Here is a 21,620-nt window from a genome sequence, read left to right as displayed (position 1 = left end):
ATTCTGAGATGCGGGTTGGTGCTCTTTTGGCAGCACGAGGGGGACCTACACAATATTAGGCAGGTGGTTTTAATGTTGTGGCTGATCAGTGTATATGACCATCACTAAAGAAAACAAGCACGCTTCTGTTTACATAATTAGAGTTTTGACTCAAACAGGTATAATTACTGAGCTCTGTGTTGCAAGGGCCGCTCTCCTATATTGCAGTCAAATTTCTGGATTTGTAATAAATTAATGTGGAACTATTTTCCCCTCTTTTGTGTGTGAAAAAGAGAATAAAGCTCTTTTGTACCCGAAAATATTTTGTTACTTTCGGATACCCAAGATAGGAACTAAATGTGCTGTTATGAGTATGAGAACTAAGAGAAATCACCCATAATGACCAATATAAAAGAAGGTTCAGTCTATCTGTGGATGTATTCAGTTTCAGAGTTCAAAGGTAACAGTTATGGTAGGCTATGTGTGAGAAAAAAAACAAGTTGCTGTGTATTCTTCAGCAGACACAATATAGATGGATTTTAAAATGTTCTGTGTGGTAAAATATTCTGAGTCAGTTACAGACAGACAGACAGACAGAACTCTGATAGTCATTCATGTAATGTAGTCAGACCTGTATGACCTGTCAGCTGTCATGCCACACAACTCTATCAGGCTGAAGCTGAACTACCTTCAATAAACTACTGCAACTTCATATAAGACTTATTAGAATTTGAAGTGTTGATACATTTATAATACTTTAAATACATCTAAACATGAACACCATCATGTTGACGTTCATTGATAACTTCCCATGAGCTTCCCGATCACGTGGGCTAATTCATATTCATGAGCCAACCCGCTGACGCCCCGCCCACCAGCGCAACAGCGAAGTTTATTTTTGGAGATCGATGAAAGGTGCGCGTAAAGTCACATGTGAAGTGATTCAGTCAGCAGCACAGAGGGCATAATGTTCACGCTCACGCAACTCTGTTTTTACTATGGATGAAGTTTTATTGATCGTCCTGTGTCTGTTTTTGGGAAGAACTTCAGGTATGTTTCTTTTCTCTGAAAAATGCTCTCAGACATCTTCACAATCGAGTGCTTGTGTGTTTCTTGCTGTTATTTGTTATCTAGTGTAGTTCCAATTTCTCATACTTTAAAGCCTGTGTAATCCTGTGAATGGAGAGTCTCTAATTGTAATATTATATAGCCTAGTTAGTTATAACATCAGTTTTAGAGTGTGATTAAAGGATTACTCATTGAAAAGAGAAACGACTGTATAAGAAATGTTACAAAAATCTGTCATTTCAGTTGTATGTCTGTATATCAATACAAGATTTTCAAAAGCAGAAACTAGAAATGTAAAACAGCTTTGGGATGTAATTAAAGTGAACTCGTGTGTAGAAAGCATTGAAATTGGCCAGTGTGGGTGTGTAGTGCACAAAACATGATATTTAGTCATGAATCCAGCTGTAATAAAAACTAAGTTATTTTATAAGGTGTCTTTTATGGCAGTCTCATATGATAGAACCGCTCTCGTGCTGAATTCATTCTTTAGAAACCTTTAAAGAAATGCCCCATCTACTCTTGTTTTTATTTATTTATTTATTGTTGCCTCTGGTGCTATTTTGGTTTATGTTATAAATGAACTACTGCTCATTTGTAACCCTTTTAACGCTCATTGTGTTCCCGTGTGACCCGCTCTCGTGCTGAGCCTCTTCCTCTGCTTGTTTATTCAGCAATGTCTAATATTCTCTGTTTTTCCTTTTGTCACAAAACAAAGATAACTTCCAAAGCAAGATAACATTATTGTATACATCTCAGACAAGTTTTCCAGTGTAGTTGACATGTAACATTTCCAAGAACAAGATTTAAAGTTAAAATTGTTGTATTTTATACAACGTGTTACAGAATGTGTAGGCCTATATGTCAGCTCACATGAGTGGTCAAAATGTAATTTGGTTCACAGGGCAGCCCATATATAGGCATCAGAAAGCTGAGAGTTGTCCGTTTGTCACGTGAGAACGCTGTTTTGCTACCTTTGTCTTTGACCACTATCGTCCAAGTACCTGTACAAGGTCAGTGGAACTGTTCGGGTGCTGACATCAAAATGCATATTTCATTTTACCTGTGAGGGGTTCCCCTACGAAGCCTCTTGAGCCTCTTTCTACACTAATCCACGTAGCGAAATTAATGCGTTTTCAAACGGAAATGTTTTGTGAACATGGCCTTAGATGACACGGAGGGATTTTTCTTTTTTCTAATAGTTTTGCATTCCCTCACAATTATTTTGAGTTCCTTCAAAATAAACTTACCATTCCCCTATGAAAATTAACCGTAGTTTAACTATGGTTAATTTGTAGTAAAATCATAGTGACCACAAGATTAACCATGGTTACAACAGGATTTATATTACTATAGTAAAACCATGGTTCATTTATTGTGAGGAAGTGCAAAACTTATTGTGAGAGAACTGTTAGATCATCCATCCTACCAGATTTATGTTACATTTTCCATCCTCACCGACAACAACGGCAGGAATGTTAGATCCAGTCTCCCACTAGACCTCCCTCTCCGTCAGAAGCCATCCAAATTAGGGCTGGGTGATATGGCAAAAAAATAAAATCTCGATTTTTATCAAACTTATGGACAATTCACGATTATCAATTCGATTGGTTTTACTTCTAAATGTTCTCCAACATGGTTCAAATTGTATGTTTATTAGAATGCAAGGCAACCTGTTTAGAGAAATCCAAGTTCTTTTCATTATAGGAAACAAAGGTGTGCAAGAAATATTTACAAATGCCTCACAGGGGGAAGTTGTCAACAGAGTATAAATGTAAAATAAATTAAAATCAAATAAACCCAGATGTTCAGAAATAATAGAGTAAGAAAACTGCAAAATAATTCTTAGCCAGTGTAAGTATTCATTTTATCTAAACCAAGTCTATCTAGAAAGCCATCTAGAAATCAATATCTATAAATTATCAAGTTTATATAGAAAGTACTCAGTGTATATCAAACAATTTGTGTGTATATTCATAAACCTCTGCAGATAGAGACGCGCCCTCTAGCGGTTCACGCTGAGCAGCACAACAATATGAAATAATTTATCATTACAATTCAACTAGCAAAGTTTATAAAAATGATCGCTTGCCAAATGTTGGCTATAGATGCAGTACACTTGAAACACATCACAGAACAAAGCAATAATTAACGATCTATCTGAAGCAAGAGATGAAGTGATGGTAAAAATGAGCAGAGTTTAATTAATAATCTTAGTTGCGTGTTTCTCAATGCTCTGACCGCAAACTATTGTGAGGGAATGCAAAACTTATTGTGAGGGAACACAAACTATTGCGAGGGTACGAAAACTTATTATGAAGTAACACAAAACTTATGAGGTAACGCAAAACTTATTGTGAGGGAACAAACTATTGCGAGGGCACAAAAACGTATTATGAGGTAACGCAAATCTTATTGTGAGGGAATGCAAAACTTATTGTGAGGGAACACAAAACAAACTTATTGTGAGGGAACGCAAAACATATTTTGAGAGAATGCAAAACTTATTGTGAGGGAACGCAAAACTTATTGTGAGGGAACGCAAAACTTATTGTGAGGGAACGCAAAACTTATTGAGAGGGAACACAAAACTTATTGAGAGGGAACACAAAACTTATTGTCAGGAAACACAAAACTTATTGAGAGGGAACACAGAACTTATCGTGAGGGAACGCAAAACTTATTGTGAGGGAACACAAAATAAACTTATTGTGAGGGAACACAAAACTTATTGTGAGGGAACGCAAAACATATTTTGAGAGAACGCAAAACTTATTGTGAGGGAACGCAAAACTTATTGTAAGGGAACGCAGAACTTATTGAGAGGGAACACAAAACTTATTGTGAGGGAACGCAGAATTTATTGTGAGGGAACGCAGAATTTATTGTGAGGGAACGCAAACTATTGCGAGGGAAAGCTAAACTTATTGTGAGGGAACAAAACTTATTGTGAGGGAACACAAAACTTATTGTCAGGGAACACAAAACTTATTGTGAGGGAACACAAAACTTATTGTGAGGGAACGCAGAATTTATTGTGAGGGAACGCAGAATTTATTGTGAGGGAACACAAAACTTATTGAGAGGGAACGCAGAATTTATTGTGAGGGAACGCAGAATTTATTGTGAGGGAACGCAAACTATTGCGAGGGAAAGCTAAACTTATTGTGAGGGAACACAAAACTTATTGTGAGGGAACGCAGAATTTATTGTGAGGGAACGCAGAATTTATTGTGAGGGAACGCAAACTATTGCGAGGGAAAGCTAAACTTATTGTGAGGGAACAAAACTTATTGTGAGGGAACACAAAACTTATTGTCAGGGAACACAAAACTTATTGTGAGGGAACACAAAACTTATTGTGAGGGAACGCAGAATTTATTGTGAGGGAACGCAGAATTTATTGTGAGGGAACGCAGAATTTATTGTGAGGGAACGCAAACTATTGCGAGGGAAAGCTAAACTTATTGTGAGGGAACAAAACTTATTGTGAGGGAACACAAAACTTATTGTCAGGGAACACAAAACTTATTGTGAGGGAACACAAAACTTATTGTGAGGGAACACAAAACTTATTGTGAGGGAACGCAGAATTTATTGTGAGGGAACGCAGAATTTATTGTGAGGGAACACAAAACTTATTGAGAGGGAACACAGAACCTATTGTGAGGGAATGCAAACTATTGCGAGGGAAAGCTAAACTTATTGCGAGGGAACACAAAACTTATTGCGAGGGAACACAAACTATTGCGAGGGAATGCTAAACTATTGTGAGGTTAAGCCAACTACTGAGACAGAGCGCAAAACTTATTACGAAGGAACGCAAACTATTCAGAGGGAATGCAAAACTTATTGTGAGGGAACAAAAACTTATTGTGAGGGAACAAAAACTATTGCGAGGGAGCACAAAACTTATTGTGAGGGAACACAAAACTTATTGTGAGGGAGCACAAACCTTATTGTGAGGGAACGCAAACTATTGCGAGGGAAAGCTAAACTTATTTTGAGGGAACACAAAACTTATTGTCAGGGAACACAAAACTTATTGTGAGGGAACACAAAATGTATTGTGAGGTAACACAAAACTTATTGTGAGAGAACACAAAACTTATTGTGAGGGAGCGCAAACTATTGCGAGGGAATGCTAAACTATTGTGAGGTTAAGCCAACTACTGAGACAGAGCGCAAAACTTATTACGAAGGAACGCAAACTATTCAGAGGGAATGCAAAACGTATTGTGAGGGAACAAAAACTATTGCGAGGGAGCACAAAACTTATTGTGAGGGAACACAAAACTTATTGTGAGGGAGCACAAACCTTATTGTGAGGGAACGCAAACTATTGCGAGGGAAAGCTGAACTTATTGTGAGGGAACACAAAACGTATTGTGAGGGAACGCAAAACTTATTATGAGGGAACACAACTTATTGTGAGGTAAAGCAAACTATTGAGACAGAGCGCAAAACTTATTGTGAAGGAACGCAAACTATTCAGAGGGAATGCAAAACTTATTGTGAGGGAACAAAAACTATTGCGAGGGAACACAAAACTTATTGAGAGGGAACACAGAATTTATTGTGAGGGAACGCAAACTATTGCGAGAGAAAGCTAAACTTATTTTGAGGGAACACAAAATGTATTGTCAGGAAACACAAAACTTATTGAGAGGGAACGCAGAATTTATTGTGAGGGAATGCAAACTATTGCGAGAGAAAGCTAAACTTATTTTGAGGGAACACAAAATGTATTGTCAGGAAACACAAAACTTATTGAGAGGGAACGCAGAATTTATTGTGAGGGAATGCAAACTATTGCGAGGGAAAGCTAAACTTATTGTGAGGGAACACAAAACTTATTGTGAGGGAACACAAAACTTATTGTGAGAGAACACAAACGTATTGTGAGGGAACGCAATCTATTGCGAGGGAATGCTAAACTATTGTGAGGTTAAGCCAACTACTGAGACAGAGCGCAAAACTTATTACGAAGGAACGCAAACTATTCAGAGGGAATGCAAAACTTATTGTGAGGGAACAAAAACTTATTGTGAGGGAACAAAAACTATTGCGAGGGAGCACAAAACTTATTGTGAGGGAACACAAAACTTATTGTGAGGGAGCACAAACCTTATTGTGAGGGAACGCAAACTATTGCGAGGGAAAGCTAAACTTATTTTGAGGGAACACAAAACTTATTGTCAGGGAACACAAAACTTATTGTGAGGGAACACAAAATGTATTGTGAGGTAACACAAAACTTATTGTGAGAGAACACAAAACTTATTGTGAGGGAGCGCAAACTATTGCGAGGGAATGCTAAACTATTGTGAGGTTAAGCCAACTACTGAGACAGAGCGCAAAACTTATTACGAAGGAACGCAAACTATTCAGAGGGAATGCAAAACGTATTGTGAGGGAACAAAAACTATTGCGAGGGAGCACAAAACTTATTGTGAGGGAACACAAAACTTATTGTGAGGGAGCACAAACCTTATTGTGAGGGAACGCAAACTATTGCGAGGGAAAGCTGAACTTATTGTGAGGGAACACAAAACGTATTGTGAGGGAACGCAAAACTTATTATGAGGGAACACAACTTATTGTGAGGTAAAGCAAACTATTGAGACAGAGCGCAAAACTTATTGTGAAGGAACGCAAACTATTCAGAGGGAATGCAAAACTTATTGTCAGGGAACACAAAACTTATTGTGAAGAAACACAAAACTTATTGTGAGGGAACGCAAAACTTATTACGTGTGTGTGCGTGTCTTTAGAGGGCGGGGTTTCGGAAAGAGGGGGCATGTCTAATTCAGCGGCTAAGTATTGTGGAAGTTCCAGAATGGCTAACGTCACTTACAGCATCTTTAACATAGTTTTTGATGAAGAATAACAGATCACAATGCAGGACACTGGTGAAACATGTCAAGAAGGATATTATGTCTTATTATGTTCATGTGTTAAACTGTAGCATCAGTTGAGGGACTGCCTGAGCCCCAGAACGTCCACTTCTACTCACTGAACCTCAGGACAATGGTGAGATGGACACCAGGAGATGGAGCTCTCAATGGAACCCTCTACACTGTGGAATATGCCATGTGAGTGAACTAATTAATCGAACAAAGTCCATAATGCAAAATTAGCATTGTAAGCTTTTTGATTCATTCATGTAGTAGTGATGTAGCAGCATTTTGGGTCTTCAGATCTTCATTCAGGTGTGCTATTTTACCGTAGTTATGGTGATGCAGAGGAGAGCAACAGTGAGCAGGTGAGATGGAGGCGGGTGGAGCAGTGCACCTCCATCACACAGACAGAATGTGATGTGTCTTGGGAGACAGATAACCTGAAGGAGGAGTATTACGCCAGAGTCAGGGCTGTCAGCCCACACACACAATCCCTCTGGACCGAGAGTGAAACCAGGTTCAGACCCATGTTTGACAGTGAGTCTTCACATTGTGATATTTGACTTTGGTCTGGATGGATGGATAGCCTGTCACAGCAACATTAGTTCAACCAATGCAATGAGATTTGCCATGAAATCTCATGAAAATTATGTGACTGTGGTGACATTTTTGCAAAATTATATTACGTGGTTCATTATACGTATCACGGCAGTTCTGAGGTGAAATTTCCACTGTGTGGCGCTAAAAGCGAGTAAAATTTTCTCCCAAACAGATGAGGTTTTTACAGTTAATGCTTTATGGAGTTTTAAATCAACAAAACCGACATCCCTACCCTAAGCCTTAAACCTAATCCTAACCGATAGTGTCAGAAAAAGCAAATGTGAGATGAAAAACATAACCATGTCATTTTTCTATGACACTTTCGGTTCACATGTCGACTCGCGTGCTCTTCAGGACTCATACCCGCTCCTATACATCACACGTGCAACGCTCAGTTGAGCTACCACACAATTTGATCACACTTAAACAAGCTTGTAAATGTAGTTGATTATGAAATGCAAATGTTAAAATGAGTCATCTGCTACTGTTTAGATGTCATAAGATAGCATTGTGTGAGAAACAGAGCGAAAAGTAAGTGTTTATGAACCAATAATGTGCCGCTTTACTTAAAGTCATTGTTGTTGAAGTGCTTCTAGTGTTCATTTCACCAGACGCGATAAACTGAAGCAAAATTTTAGGTATAGTAATGTGATCCTATGAGACCAGGTTGGGTGGGACTATCTGTTTGTTCGTCCAATGGAAAATGGGGAGTTTTCGGGAAACCTGTTTGAAATTACACACTTCACATTTAAGGATAATAACACAAATGAAATTAACATAATGCTTAAAAGCACACACCAAAAAAGTGTTTTTTTTTTAATCATAAATGTATATATACAGTGGCATGCAAAAGTTTGGGCACCCCTGATCAAAATTTCTGTTGCTGTGAATAGCTAAGCGAGTAAAAGATGGCCTGATTTCCAAAAGGCTTAAAGTTAAAGATGACACATTTCTTTAATATTTTAAGCAATTTTACTTTTTTATATTCATTTATTACAGTTTCAAAATATCAAAAAAGGAAAAGGGCCCGAAGCAAAAGTTTGGGCACCCTGCATGGTCAGTACTTAGTAGCACCCCCTGGCAAGTAACACAGCTTGTAAAAGCTTTTTGTAGCCAGCTAAGTGTCTTTACATTTTTGTTTGGGGGATTTTTGCCCATTCTTCCTTGCAAAAGGCTTCAAGTTCTGTGAGATTCTTGGGCCGTCTTGCATGCACTGCTCTTTTGAGGTCTATCCACAGATTTTCGATGACGTTTAGGTCAGGGGACTGTGAGGGCAATGGCAAAACCTTCAGCTTGCGCCTCTTGAGGTAGTCCATTGTGGATTTTGAGGTGTGTTTAGGATCATTATCCTGTTGTAGAAGCAATCCTCTTTTCATCTTCAGCTTTTTTACAGATGGTGTGATGTTTGCTTCCAGAATTTGCTGGTATTTCATTTAATCCATTCTTTCCTCTACCAGTGAAATGTTCCCCTGTGCCACTGGCATCAACACATGCCCAAAGCATGATCGATCCACCCTCGTGCTTAACAGTTGGAGAGGTGTTCTTTTCATGAAATTCTGCACCCTTTTTTCTCCAAACATACCTTTGCAAACTTCTGACGCTGAAATTTGTGGTGAGGATGCAGGAAAGGTTTTCTTCTCATGACTCTTCCATGAAGGTCATATTTGTGCAGGTGTCGCTGCACAGTAAAACAGTGCACCACTACTCCAGAGTTTACTAAATCTTCTTTATGGTCTATTGCAGTCAAACAGGGGTTTTGATTTGCCTTTCTAGCAATCCTACGAGGAGTTCTCTCTGAAAGGTTTCTTGGTCTTCCAGTCCTCAACTTGAACTCCACCATTCCTGTTAACTGCCATTTCTTAATTACATTACGAACTGAGGAAATGGCTACCTGAAAACACTTTGCTATCTTCTTATAGCTTCTCCTGCTTTGTGGGCATCAATTATTTTAATTTTCAGAGTGCTAGGCAGCTGCTTAGAGGAGCCCATGGCTGCTGATTGTTGGGAAAAGATTTGAGGAGTCAGAGTATGTATAAAGCTTTGAAATTTGCATCACCTGGCCTTTCCAAATGATGATTGTGAACAAGCCATAACCCTAACAAGCTAATTAATAAAAGTTATCTGAGAGCTCAAATCTCTTGGGGTGCCCAAACATTTGTATGGTGCTCCTTTCCCTATTTTTCACTCTAAAATTGTACAAAATAAAAATAATACACTCATCTTGCTTAAAATGTTGAAAAGAATGTTTCATCTTTAACTTTATGCCTTTTGGAGATCAGTTCATCTTCTACTCACTTAACTATTCACAGCAACAGAAATTTTGACCAGGGGTGCCCAAACTTTTGCATGCCACTGTATATATATATATATATATATATATATATATATATATATATATATATATATATATATATATATATATATATATATATATATACACAGTATGTTCATAATATTCTTATATTTGATTGTATTGTTAATTTCTTTATTACCTATTTATAAACCCATTTTTGCAGTATTGTCCAACCCTACGGAGTCCTCTACAGTGATAGCTCATCTTTGTCATTTTTTGTGACTTCTGTTTTGATATTTTAATTGTTTAAAAACAGGAAACATTCCACAATGGGGTGGAGCATAAACACACTCATTAACTATGAATATCTTTATTCTTTTATTGAGCTGGAGTAAAACAAAAGGTTCTTTCTCACGTGTACTTCTTGTTTTTATGTCATTTATATACCCATGTATTGTTTCCCTTGCAGTGATAACTGAGCTATAACACTCATTAAAGCAAATGATTTGCAGCAGTTGAGTTAATCTGTTTCTATCATACAGCGATTCTTGGACCTCCACTAGTGAAAGTAACTGTGGTGCAAAACTACGTGGACATCACCATAAAGGGTCCCTTCAGGAAAACCAAGAGGGCAAAGAAAGAAAAATCCCTGTGGAAAATCTTCCCGCACATGATCTATAATGTCTCTGTGTACAACAACAAGAGCAAACACACGGTTGGTGCTTGATTCTTTTATTTGAAAAATCTTCATGGGGAGAATTCACTAAACAGTTGCGCCACTTTTTCTCAGTATTTCAATGTTTTATTCAAGAACCACACACAATCCAGTTTAACCAGGGACTAAATATTCAAATTAGTACTGTGTGTTCTTTGAATAATGCTCAATGTCATGCCTTCTTTGTGTGTAAATTAGAGTTATTGTGCCTTATTTCATATAATTTCTTTTGTGAATCAAGTGCTAGAAAACAGATAGCAAGTGGAAATTAATAACGCTATCATAGCGAATTCCCCCCGAATGTTATAACTCTGTAAGTCACATAGTTTTCCCTTCACTTTGTTATGCTGCCAGCTAAACTTCCTTCAAAAAAATGGTAGCTTGACCCTGGGCCCCCTGGAATTCTCCACACATCTCTGCGTTGTGGTTCAGGCACAATCCCAGACCTTCCCTTTGGCCAGCAAACCCAGTGAACGGACATGTGCCGAGACACCCAAAGGTACTACAGTTCACCAAACTCGATCAGCCAGTGACAGACCAAAGATTCCTTTCTTTTTACTTTCAGATTGTCAAAAGTTAAGCAGGTTTGAGCAGTATTTGATTGACAGATCTGATTGCATTCTTTGCTTCCATGAACTGACAGAACAAGTCGAGGAAACCTTTAGTATTTTTGTAAACTGCTTATCAGTGTGTGCATAACACATTACTGTAGCTGTGGTGCTTTCCCAGTGTGCTCTCGGGCTGGACTTCCTTGTGCAAAGTTTTTTTTTTAACAAAGTGGGTATAAAATTAAAGATTGATCTCTCATGATATAAACTGACAAAATGAAGTTACTTTTTGTAATTGCCAGTGTTAGCAAGTAATCCACTACAAATTACTAATTACTTCTCTAAAATTGTAATCACATTACTAATTACTTTTAAGTTTCTTTCTAAAATACTTTTCACATAAAATTTTTAGTTTTTTCCTCACAAATTTAAAATAATATATTTATTTCCTTGTTCGTTGTCGCGCACAAGTCATCCATGTTTCGCCCTTTCAATGACTTTATCTGTCACTGAAACATAGAAATTAACATAATTCATATTTTACATGTATTCTACATAAATAATATTACTTCAGAAATGTGTTGCCAAAGTAATGTAACCTACGTAAAGTAAAGGAATATTCCGGGTTCAATACAAGTGAAGTTCAATCAGCAGCATTTGTGGCATAATGTTGATTAACACAAAAATTAATTTAGACTCGTCCCTCCTTTTCTTTAAAAAAGCACAAATGTGTGTTCCAGTGAGACACTTACAATGGAAGTCAATGGGGTCAATCTGTAAACATTAAAATACTCACTGTTTCAAAAGTATAGACACAAGACATAAACAATATGTGTGTTAACATGATTTTACTGTGATAAAATCACTTACTAACCACATCTGTGGAAAGTTAGAGACAATTTTACAACTTCGTTGCCATGATGATGTAATGCTGTAACCCCGATAAATTAGTAGTTTCCTGCAAAGCCTTTTGGTGACTATATCAGATATAGTTGCATGTTTAAAATAGGAGCTGTTTTATAATTCCTGAGTTAGTTATATCGAATAGCAGCAGAACACAGTTAATATAAATTCTGTGGCTTCTGTTTGTGTGTGTGTGTGCAAGAGCCAGCTTTGTGACTGTGTGAACAGGCACTTTTCAGTGTAGAAATAATACAAAAGCAACTAATGATGGATAAAAATAGTCATGACGCAAATTTTACAGCGCATATCATTTGTGTGTCGGATAAAGTGTATTTGCTGTGCAACCTCTGACTGGAACGCACATTCTGTGTCTTGCGGTGACGTTTTGCATATGCGTGACATAAACAACACTTGAAAAAGATTTCGGTTGACACAATTTTATGACACAAAGGTATATCATTTGAACCAGAATATCAATGGATGCGCTACATCCTGGAACAGCGCACAAAAATTTGGACCAGTAAGGGGACAGTTAGCTTACATGTGACTTTTATTGACACAGTTTTGGTCCGCTTTGAAATGTTGCATTGTGAAAGTTAACCAAACCAAGAGGAAAATGCAACACTGTTACAATTTTAGCCCCTGTTTCGGAACAAATCAAACGAGCTACAGGTCTGAAAACACCCTAAAACAACTTTACAGCTCAAATAATACACGAGTTTTAACAGAAGAATTAATGTAAGTGCTTTTAGAAAATTATAAGCTTCAAATTTCTGCCTTTAAACCCTTCAAAAATGGACCCCATTCACTTCCATTGTAAGCGTCTCACTAGAACACAGATTTTGTTTTCTTTTTTTAAAGAAATTAATTTTTGTGTTAATCAACATTACGCCACAAATGCTGTCGATTGAGCTTAACTTGTATTGAACCTGGAAAATTCCTTTAAATTAACTAAATATCAGTAACTGTAATCTGATTACAAGAAAGTAAAATGTAATGCGTGATTAGATTACATTAACAAATTACTTTTATATCAGATTACACCCAACACTGGTAATTACAAAGTTGAAAAGTCTGGAATGGGTTAACAAGGTACACGTGTACCATTTAAACCCATGTGTGTTTGTAATGAGCCCACTAATAGCTTGAGAGTTTATTAAATGAACACTTCACTTTTGATTAATTTTTTATAAATTAACCGCTCTTTCTTTCTGTCTTTTTATATTTCAAAGGAAAAGAACAGTTAAGTTCATATGGTACCTGTCTGTGGGATTATTAGAGTCATTTCCCCAACTACAGTCTTTCTGTTTATGACAGTGTGTGTGTGTGTGTGTGTGTGTGTGTGTGTATGTGTGTATGTGTGTGTGTTAATGTATAACCTCATGGCTTGATGGTGGAGTTTGTTTAGACTGTGATTTCATTGTTGTTGTAGATCCATTGAGAGATCAGCTGCTGACGGCTATGCTGGGAGGTGTGTTACCGTCTGCTCTCTGTCTGTGTATACTCGCTGTGCTGGCCGGCCTCATTCACTGCTACATCACTGACCACAGACAGACCCTGCCCAAGAGCACGGTGAGGTTACTAATGCCCCGCCAACCACCCACAACCAGTCTGATTATCCATAACAAACACTAAAACTGAAACTAAACTAAAATACTTTTTTCATAACTCCAAAACGGACTAAAATTAAATTAAAATTACCACAAATTAATTTTAGTTTTTGATACACAGTATATTATACAATTTTAAAATGCTACTAGATATAGTTAACACAAGACCGATGTTAGACATTTAAATTATACCAGTAAACGCTTTAGCTTTAGGAGCCATAAAACACTAAAACCAAAATAAAAACCAACTGAACTGATATTAGAAAACACTAAGAAAATTAAAACAAAACTAAACAAAAACTAACAGATAAAGTGTGAAAACCAATGCAAACTTAACTAAACTGGAATGACAAATTGAATATTAAATAGAAATAAAAACCAAATTAACAAAACTATAATAACCCTGTCCACAAAATCCTAGCAACTGCATAACAAGGTGCTAACAACAACTCACAAAACAAAACAAAACAAAACAAAACAAGGAGGGTCAAGTGTTTGGTATCATTGTAAAGAAAACGTTTCAAATTTTTTAATGATATAGATTATGATACATTCTGAGACTCTCAGAAACTACTGAAAAATCACAGAAATAATTGAGCCAAAATGTTACTTCTTTTCTACTTTGTCTTATTTGACATTATATATCTCTTGGTGTAAATAAGGTAGCTCCTGCTTTTGTTTTGTTCCCAATCATGTCAACTGTAACTGAGAATAATTTTGTGTTTATACGACAAATCAATCAAAAGTTATAGCATCACAAAAATAGTGTCCAAAAGTCTCTCCAAACAAATAAAACATAATAATTGTACATAAGAACTAATTACACATGCAAACACAACAATGACTAAAGGTTTGCACAGCATGCAGACATGATTTTGAAGTTGCTAGTTTAGGACCTGTGAGGAGTCTGTAGCTGTGTCCCAAATGATGCAATGCACACTATGCACTTAGCCATGTGAATTTTCAAAGTGTAATAACATCCCAAATGAAACACACAATGTTTTTTTACTACACGGAAGCATTCGTCGTTTAACAGCTGACGGAAGTGACGTTTTAAACGCATGCGAGATGTTGTCGTAGCCCGTTAGTCAATCTCAGTTCAACACTTTTATCTAAAACAGCGTACATATTCACACAGGGTAGGGTGATGGTAAAGCATTTAACTTATATTTGTAAGGTGCTGTATCCACGGAAGTTTGTCTATTATTTACAAATGTTTTGTCAGACCAGCATTGCAGCCAGGTAACTCCACCCCTTCTGCTACGTACGGCAAACCATGAGCACTGAGTGCATGAAGTGTCCAACATTCCACACTCCGTTTTGACAGTTGAAGAAGTGCATCACCCGGGTACTCGTAGTACACTTCTTTTTTGCTGCATTTTCAGTGTAAAAATACTACTCGCACTACTTACACTACAAAATGACGTAAAATAGTGCACAAGTGTGCGCACCTTGTTTCTCAAAACTAGAGACTCTGATGTACCTGTCTTCTTTCTTTTGTGCATCTGGACCACCCACTTCTCTCTCTATCCCGGTCAGATCCAGTTAGATTTTTTCTTTCAAGTCAGTAATGCATGGAATAGCCTTCATCTCTCAAAAGAACAATAGACTGATGTGTTTTAGAGCCATTTTTCAAACAAAAATTTGACTTGGAAGTGCAAAGTGATTTGGAGGAAATGCAAATGTACTCTAGCAACTGAAAAAAGACACTGTATTTCAATGTCCACACTTCATTAAGTAGAGAACCACCGTTTTCAACTGTTCTAATAATAGGAAAAGTTTCCTCAGTACCAAATTAGCACATTCAAATGGATTCAAAAGGATTATGTGACAGATTATTTTCTTAGTAGACTGAAATATTGACTGCTGAAAATGGGGCTTTGATTTTGATCAATTTAATGCATCCTTGGTGAACAGAAGCATTGATTTCTTTTAAGAACAAAAATGTATATGTATATATATATAGCAATTTCATATTAACTGTAATTGTCTAATTCCAGGATATGGTGCATGCAAGTGAAAAACGTCAAACTTTCCAACCTGAAAGGCCCCAAACAATCATCTTCAACCTGACTGGTACGGGTAGAATTGGAATAGAATCCAAACTGATCTCTCTTGTGGCTCTGATGCAGCCCAACTCTGGTGAGGCTTCCTCAGTTGGCGATACCCAGGCCCTGCCTCTGCCCGCTGCAGTAGAGCCACCAGTGTCTTACGCACAGCAGCATGTGACAGTGTCGGGCAATTCTGGTGTGGTTTCAGAAGACTGGCAGATCGAACGCTCTGGGAGTGACGACTCTGACCTGCAGATGTGGCCACAGGAGTCCAGTCATGACAAGGCTGGGGATTATGGAATTGTACTGCCGGCCACACTTGAAACAGAGGACCCGTGTGATGCTGAGGTTAGTCCGTACAGGACACAAGGCAAGACGATAGAGCCCAGACAGCCACAGGATGAAGAGGACAAAGAAGAAGATGCACAGATATTTCTGGATTGGAGTCCTGAGATCCCTCTGATGGGGTTGTTAGGCCTAGAGGACGAGGTACAGATCGAGATTGAAGCGAAGAAAGATGAAGTTCCACTACTGCCTAACGTCATACTGAGACAGTTATCAGATGAGAGCTCAGAGCAGGAGGATGACTTCACCAAAATGGAGAAAAACTGGGGCCTTGTTATCCACAATAACCCAGAATAGAGCCTAACAGTTGAGTTCCAGAATGGAAAATCCCATTCATTTTCTCCATAGAGAAACAGGTTGTTAGTAATAATTAGGGCTGTCAATTTAACATGTTTAGTGCGATTATTTATATGTTTAAAAATGTAACACAATTAATTATGCCCTGGACCTGTACGTAAATTCCATAATAAAGAATGTTTCTACAGTTGGAGCAATTTAAGCTTGATGTACCACCTTGATGCAGTAGAGGGCAGTAAGCGAAACTCCAGCTGAACAGACAACAAACCGCATAAGATGCGCTCTTGTGCTCAAAGACAGCTGGACCAAACACAACAGAGTGCAGGGATCTCGAGACGTGTTTTTCAGCTACATTTAACTTGACACAGCATCCTAAAACACAGCACTTATGACTAGAGATGATGAAAACAAGTGAGACGCGACACAACCAAAGTAAGACATATCAAAAATCGTCCGTTTGACGCATGAGTGCATAGACCAACAATTAAAATTAGTGCAGAGGGATGTAGGCCAAAAGTAGGGTTATGTGCAATGATGTAGAAATAAAATAAACATTATTTTGACTTTTAAAGGTACTTTTTGTATTGTCTAAATGCTTTACTTGACTGCTGCCACAATATATACTGTTTATTATGTAATGCATTTGACTTGTCTGATTTATAATATTTATTATATATTACATTATTTGTATATAATATATTTGTAATTATTATATACTAAATTATATTTACTGGGGGGCCTTTCTCAGTAAATATTGATATGTGATTAATGCGATTTAATTGATTAATTAATGGTGCTGTAAGTGATGGAAAGGTATGCAAAAAATATTCCTACGTCCTTAAAGATATTAATGAATATCTTAATAAAGTGTTGTGAGATATCTCACCGGTCTCTGTGGCAGCTGTAGACTCTGTAAACAGCAAACAAATATGTGTCTGCGCACCGCATTTCATTGCTTTTCACATTGATGCTTTTCACCTGTTAATCATTTTGCGCGTACTCGTTGTATTGTAGTTGCAGGGAATTATTGAGGCTTAATGCCATTTTTATGGCATGTTGTTCATAACAGTTGTTAGTTGAGGGCGCTATTTTGCTGCTGTTTGTTTTTAACAACAGTTTCTGCATGATGTCGGTCTCAATAAAGCTCATTTGTTATCTTTGGAGTGCGGGGTTTTGGAAAGAGGGGGCTGTGGCTAATCCAACGACTCAGTCTTGTGGTTGTAAAACGGCTTAAATCGATTACATCACCTTAAATTAACTGATACATCATGTAATTAATTTGATTAAAAATTTAGATAAAACAGCCCTAGTAATAATGTATTACCCTTTCAAGCGGCAAGATTGTTTAGCTTATGTTGAAGCCACACGTCAGTGTGATTTCAACTTAATTTTGAGAAAATGCTGTTTAACTGCCACATTCCTGGAGTAGAACTACATTACCCATAATCCTGATCATATATATATATATCTGATCAGTTCATTCCCTCATTAAAGATGTTACAGAGACTATTTAGCCCAAGATGGAGCACTGGTATTAAAATAAATGGGAGAAATTGTAACACCCAACATGTTGAAAAGGAAGTCCCGCCTTACGGGTAAAAGAGCCAATGACCTTTTAGATATAGACATCACCTATCAGTCAACTCAAGAATGCACATTGCATTAGCTGGACAAGCCTGAAAAATAGCATTTGTTTTAGTGTGATCTGAGCTAAAGATGCACAATTTACAATACCAGTGTTGTCAGATTTTACTGCTGATTTGAAATAGCTTTCCAAAGATGGCCACCGAGCTTAGTGGACTGACTTGTCTGGAAAGGGACCTAGTCACAGTCTCTCTGATTTTCATATACTTTTTGCTTCATATCAAAGTTTGTAATGTTGTGATTCATCTCTGCACTGGTCTTTATTGAGAATTCTTTGAAATACATATGGAGGAAATGAATGGGAAAAACACTTCTGAAACCAACTCTGTAGAATAAGTGGGCGTTCACTGTTGCGCTCTACAAACACAGGAAACTTTATGGGATTTGCCTGTATCTCAGAGTTCTGAGAGAATATGAAGAGGATAATTATAGTTTACACTTGCTATTGATCTGATCTGTTTTCAACTTTTAAAAGTACAGAGCTTAAACAAATGAGATTTAATGAAGGAAATTTCATTTTTTTTAGGTATAATTTAAAATGCAAAATAACACTTTGCACTCTGAATATTTGACCTTTCTGGCACTCTATGGGCTTTGGAGTGTTTTTGAATAAATTCACATTCTCATGTGTCATATAATATTGTATATATTGATATACTGTATATCTATATGAAATCAACAGTTTTATTGAAGTATTAACATTTTGTTAAAGTGCAAGGAAACTCTGAAAGCTTAAATGTGTAAGATTGTACAAAGTGGTACAAATACTTGTGATTTTTTACATGTTTTTATTTTATATATGTGAAAGTGAAAACGTACAGAGAGATTCAGAGTATTTTGCGGTGGCATGGCATTATTAATGATTGTAAAACAAGCACAAACTCACTTTAAGGAGCAGATCACTACAATTCTGTCACTTTTCTTTTACCTTTCAAAACAAATAAATTAACCTGAGGAGTTTTTTCAATTAGATGGTGTCTTTCCTTTTCATCTAATATTCAGCTTTATTATTAATTCATACAGTCTGTCCCTCACTGTCAGTACATTGTTTTCAATGAGTAACTTTTGCATCACTTGACTGACATGAAGGGCATCAGAATTTTATCATCGTGAAATTATATGTTGGGGTATAATTTTGTACTTATGACATGATTTTCATTTATTCACAGTGGTTAATGTTTCATCAGCAACATTAATTCGTTTGCAGTGGTTAATGATTAATCACTTGTTTTCTGCTGAAGTGGCCTGTTTTGTTCCGGGTTTATTCAAAATTTTCCCAAAGTCACATTATAGCTCTGTGCAGAACAGGCCCAAATGTACGTTTTTATTCACGATCACAATCTCCCAGCCATAACAATTCCCATTCCACACTTGTTGTAACATTAAAAAATTGCCTCCTCAAGAAGCATGTCTCTTTACAATCTTAAATTCAGATGTATCTTTTGAATAAGATGTGACTGCCTTCACGGAGGGGGAAAATTTTCAGCGATCAAAACCTATAGATTTACTCTGTTCCTCACACAAAGTGTATCATACAATATTGTTTGAAATACTATTATAGTGCATTTTTGTAATAAGCTATTGTGACTGTACTCGGACCTGCTTGTTACATCTTTTATATTGTTGAGGATCAGTTAGGTTTAGTTGTAGGGGTGGGGTTAGATACTCAAAAATATCTATATAATAGCGTAATGTAAATCAAATTATTGTGACCAAATTTATCTTCCCTTTTACATGTTTTATAATGTTGTGTAGGGTAAGGGGATTAAAAATATTGGTATGATAGTATAATGTAAGTATGTATATTAAAACATACTGCAGTTAAACACGTGCAATGATATCCGAAAATTGACAGTGACACATCGAGTCTGCCCTGGGGTTTTACCTGCTCACAAGCTACACATAAGTACAAGCACTTATTGATGCCACTTATTATATTCACAATAGCATCATCTTCAATGACATACACTGCATAAAGCTATCAAAAACTCCTAGATCACATCTAATTTTTCCCAACTCATGTTGTCTGGAGTTTTTTGTGTAATGAAATGTCTTGGAATATATATTTTTTCAATGTTTTGACAGCGGAATGATCCAAAAACACTTTAAACAACTGTACAACCAATTGATAGAGTGTATGTCTATCCCTGACAGCCTCGTTGTCATTCATTCCCATCAAAAATCTAATAAGGTCTATAGCCATTTCATACTTGGGGCAAATTCCAATGAAAAGTCTCTATGCTGTGTTTGCTCCAAAGGACAGAGCTCTTGATGTGGGCACTCTGACAAGCGCATGGTATTACTATATGAATGTACCCTTCACTAACAGTCTTGTGGAAAGACCCTTCATGAAAAAAATCATTTTCTTACTTTGGTTTGGAACGGCCCTAACCCTTCCCCACAGTGCCCTTAAAGAGCGCAAAAAAGCAAGTAGGTATATCTGCAGGCCGAAAACCTCCAAATGGGGGCAGAATCTCCAAAAGAGGGTAGGGTTACTCCAAAAGGGGTTTGCACCAACTCCAAAAGGGGGCGTCACTTCCACTCATGGTTAGGGTTAGGGGCTACCTGTATCTTTGCTGGCAGTTTGGAGCTCCCGTCCCTTTTTGGAGCTCTGCCTGCAGCTATATCTTTCTCCAAAAAAAGCAGTTTGGAAAACGTCCTTGCTATAGTTTACTTACGCTTTGGTTCCTCGTCAAAGAGCAATATCAAATGTAAAAACATAACAGCGCCAACTTGAGGAACAAATAGCATAAATAATATGCACTGTATGTGTACACGCATACTGTATTTGATACTGATAATTCACAATGTTGCACAGAAAATCAACATGATATAGTAGTCATTTGTATGAATATAGTACTCATTTGTTATGTTATAAACAAAGCAACAGATATCCTGTGATAGTAAACTTATATAGATATGAAACAATCATAAAAATATGATTTATGGAAACCTGGCCTCTCACCTCACGCAGGCAGCAATATTTCACTTGTACTCGATAAGATGAAGAATGACAGACAATAAAATATTGACTTTTTATTGATATTGATACCTGGTCAAATTTCTGTACATTTGCTGAAAAAATGTACCTCAGAATCGGCCTCCTGCGACTCTGTGAAGCGAAACTGCACAGACCCCTCACTGGCTCCAGTACACTGCTCTGGTTGAACTGTGTGAGAGTGAATGAGCATGTTGAACAGTAGAATGGGTCAATGTTTGGGGAAACAGAAAAGGTAGAAAAAACATTTGATATCCTTCATGAAATTGGAACATCTCAGACTCGCTAGGATTACAGCAAGGGCTCCAAAATCTAGGGGGCTCACTTGCACCTCCACCGATAAGTCACTGTTCCCTTTAAAGTCGGTCACTTCGATGCTGCATCAGTTGCTGACACTTTGGAGAAACTCCTCCTACCAGGAGTGACAATCTCTGAAGCCCTTTACAGTCACTTCAGTCTATTGGCAGATGGTGCTTGACGCTCCGGCCTAGATGAGCGTCATCGCGGCCATATAACCTGGAGCACAATGCCATTTCATGCTCTGAATGCCCGGTCCCCTACCACCACACTCCTGTGGCTCCCAAAGGAGCACATGAAGGAGGCGTGCGAGGCAAGTATGCAGAGCGCAGATAATTTGAGGAGGATTTGTCGTCAGCGTAAGCCTTGCATGCC

At 37.4% G+C, this 21,620-nt stretch overlaps 1 protein-coding gene across 1 annotated transcript; it reads left to right on the top strand.

The window, feature by feature from the left end:
• Positions 1-889: 889 nt before the first annotated feature.
• On the top strand, positions 890-18,908 carry il20ra (interleukin 20 receptor, alpha). The gene is made up of 7 exons (XM_051644860.1): positions 890-1,029; positions 7,013-7,139; positions 7,276-7,481; positions 10,380-10,552; positions 10,907-11,051; positions 13,436-13,575; positions 15,614-18,908. The coding sequence occupies exons 1-7, from the start codon at positions 978-980 to the stop codon at positions 16,304-16,306; spliced, it is 1,536 nt and encodes a 511-aa protein (XP_051500820.1). The 5' UTR covers positions 890-977; the 3' UTR covers positions 16,307-18,908.
• The last annotated feature ends 2,712 nt before the right edge of the window (positions 18,909-21,620 follow it).

Source organism: Myxocyprinus asiaticus, chromosome 19, assembly GCF_019703515.2.
Source record: "Myxocyprinus asiaticus isolate MX2 ecotype Aquarium Trade chromosome 19, UBuf_Myxa_2, whole genome shotgun sequence".
NCBI classification, from domain to species: Eukaryota; Metazoa; Chordata; class Actinopteri; order Cypriniformes; family Catostomidae; genus Myxocyprinus; species Myxocyprinus asiaticus.
Note: the sequence above shows the minus strand (reverse complement) of the source record. Positions and strands in the feature narration are given on the sequence as shown.

What these genes read in the sequence shown, in the direction of transcription:
- il20ra (XM_051644860.1), top strand. Translation starts at nt 978, where the DNA reads ATGGATGAAGTTTTATTGATCGTCCTGTGTCTGTTTTTGGGAAGAACT. An exon ending in ATGTGCCGAGACACCCAAAG is followed by an intron (nt 11,052 to 13,435) that starts GTACTACAGTTC and finishes TTGTTGTTGTAG; the next exon opens with ATCCATTGAGAGATCAGCTG. An exon ending in AGACCCTGCCCAAGAGCACG is followed by an intron (nt 13,576 to 15,613) that starts GTGAGGTTACTA and finishes GTCTAATTCCAG; the next exon opens with GATATGGTGCATGCAAGTGA.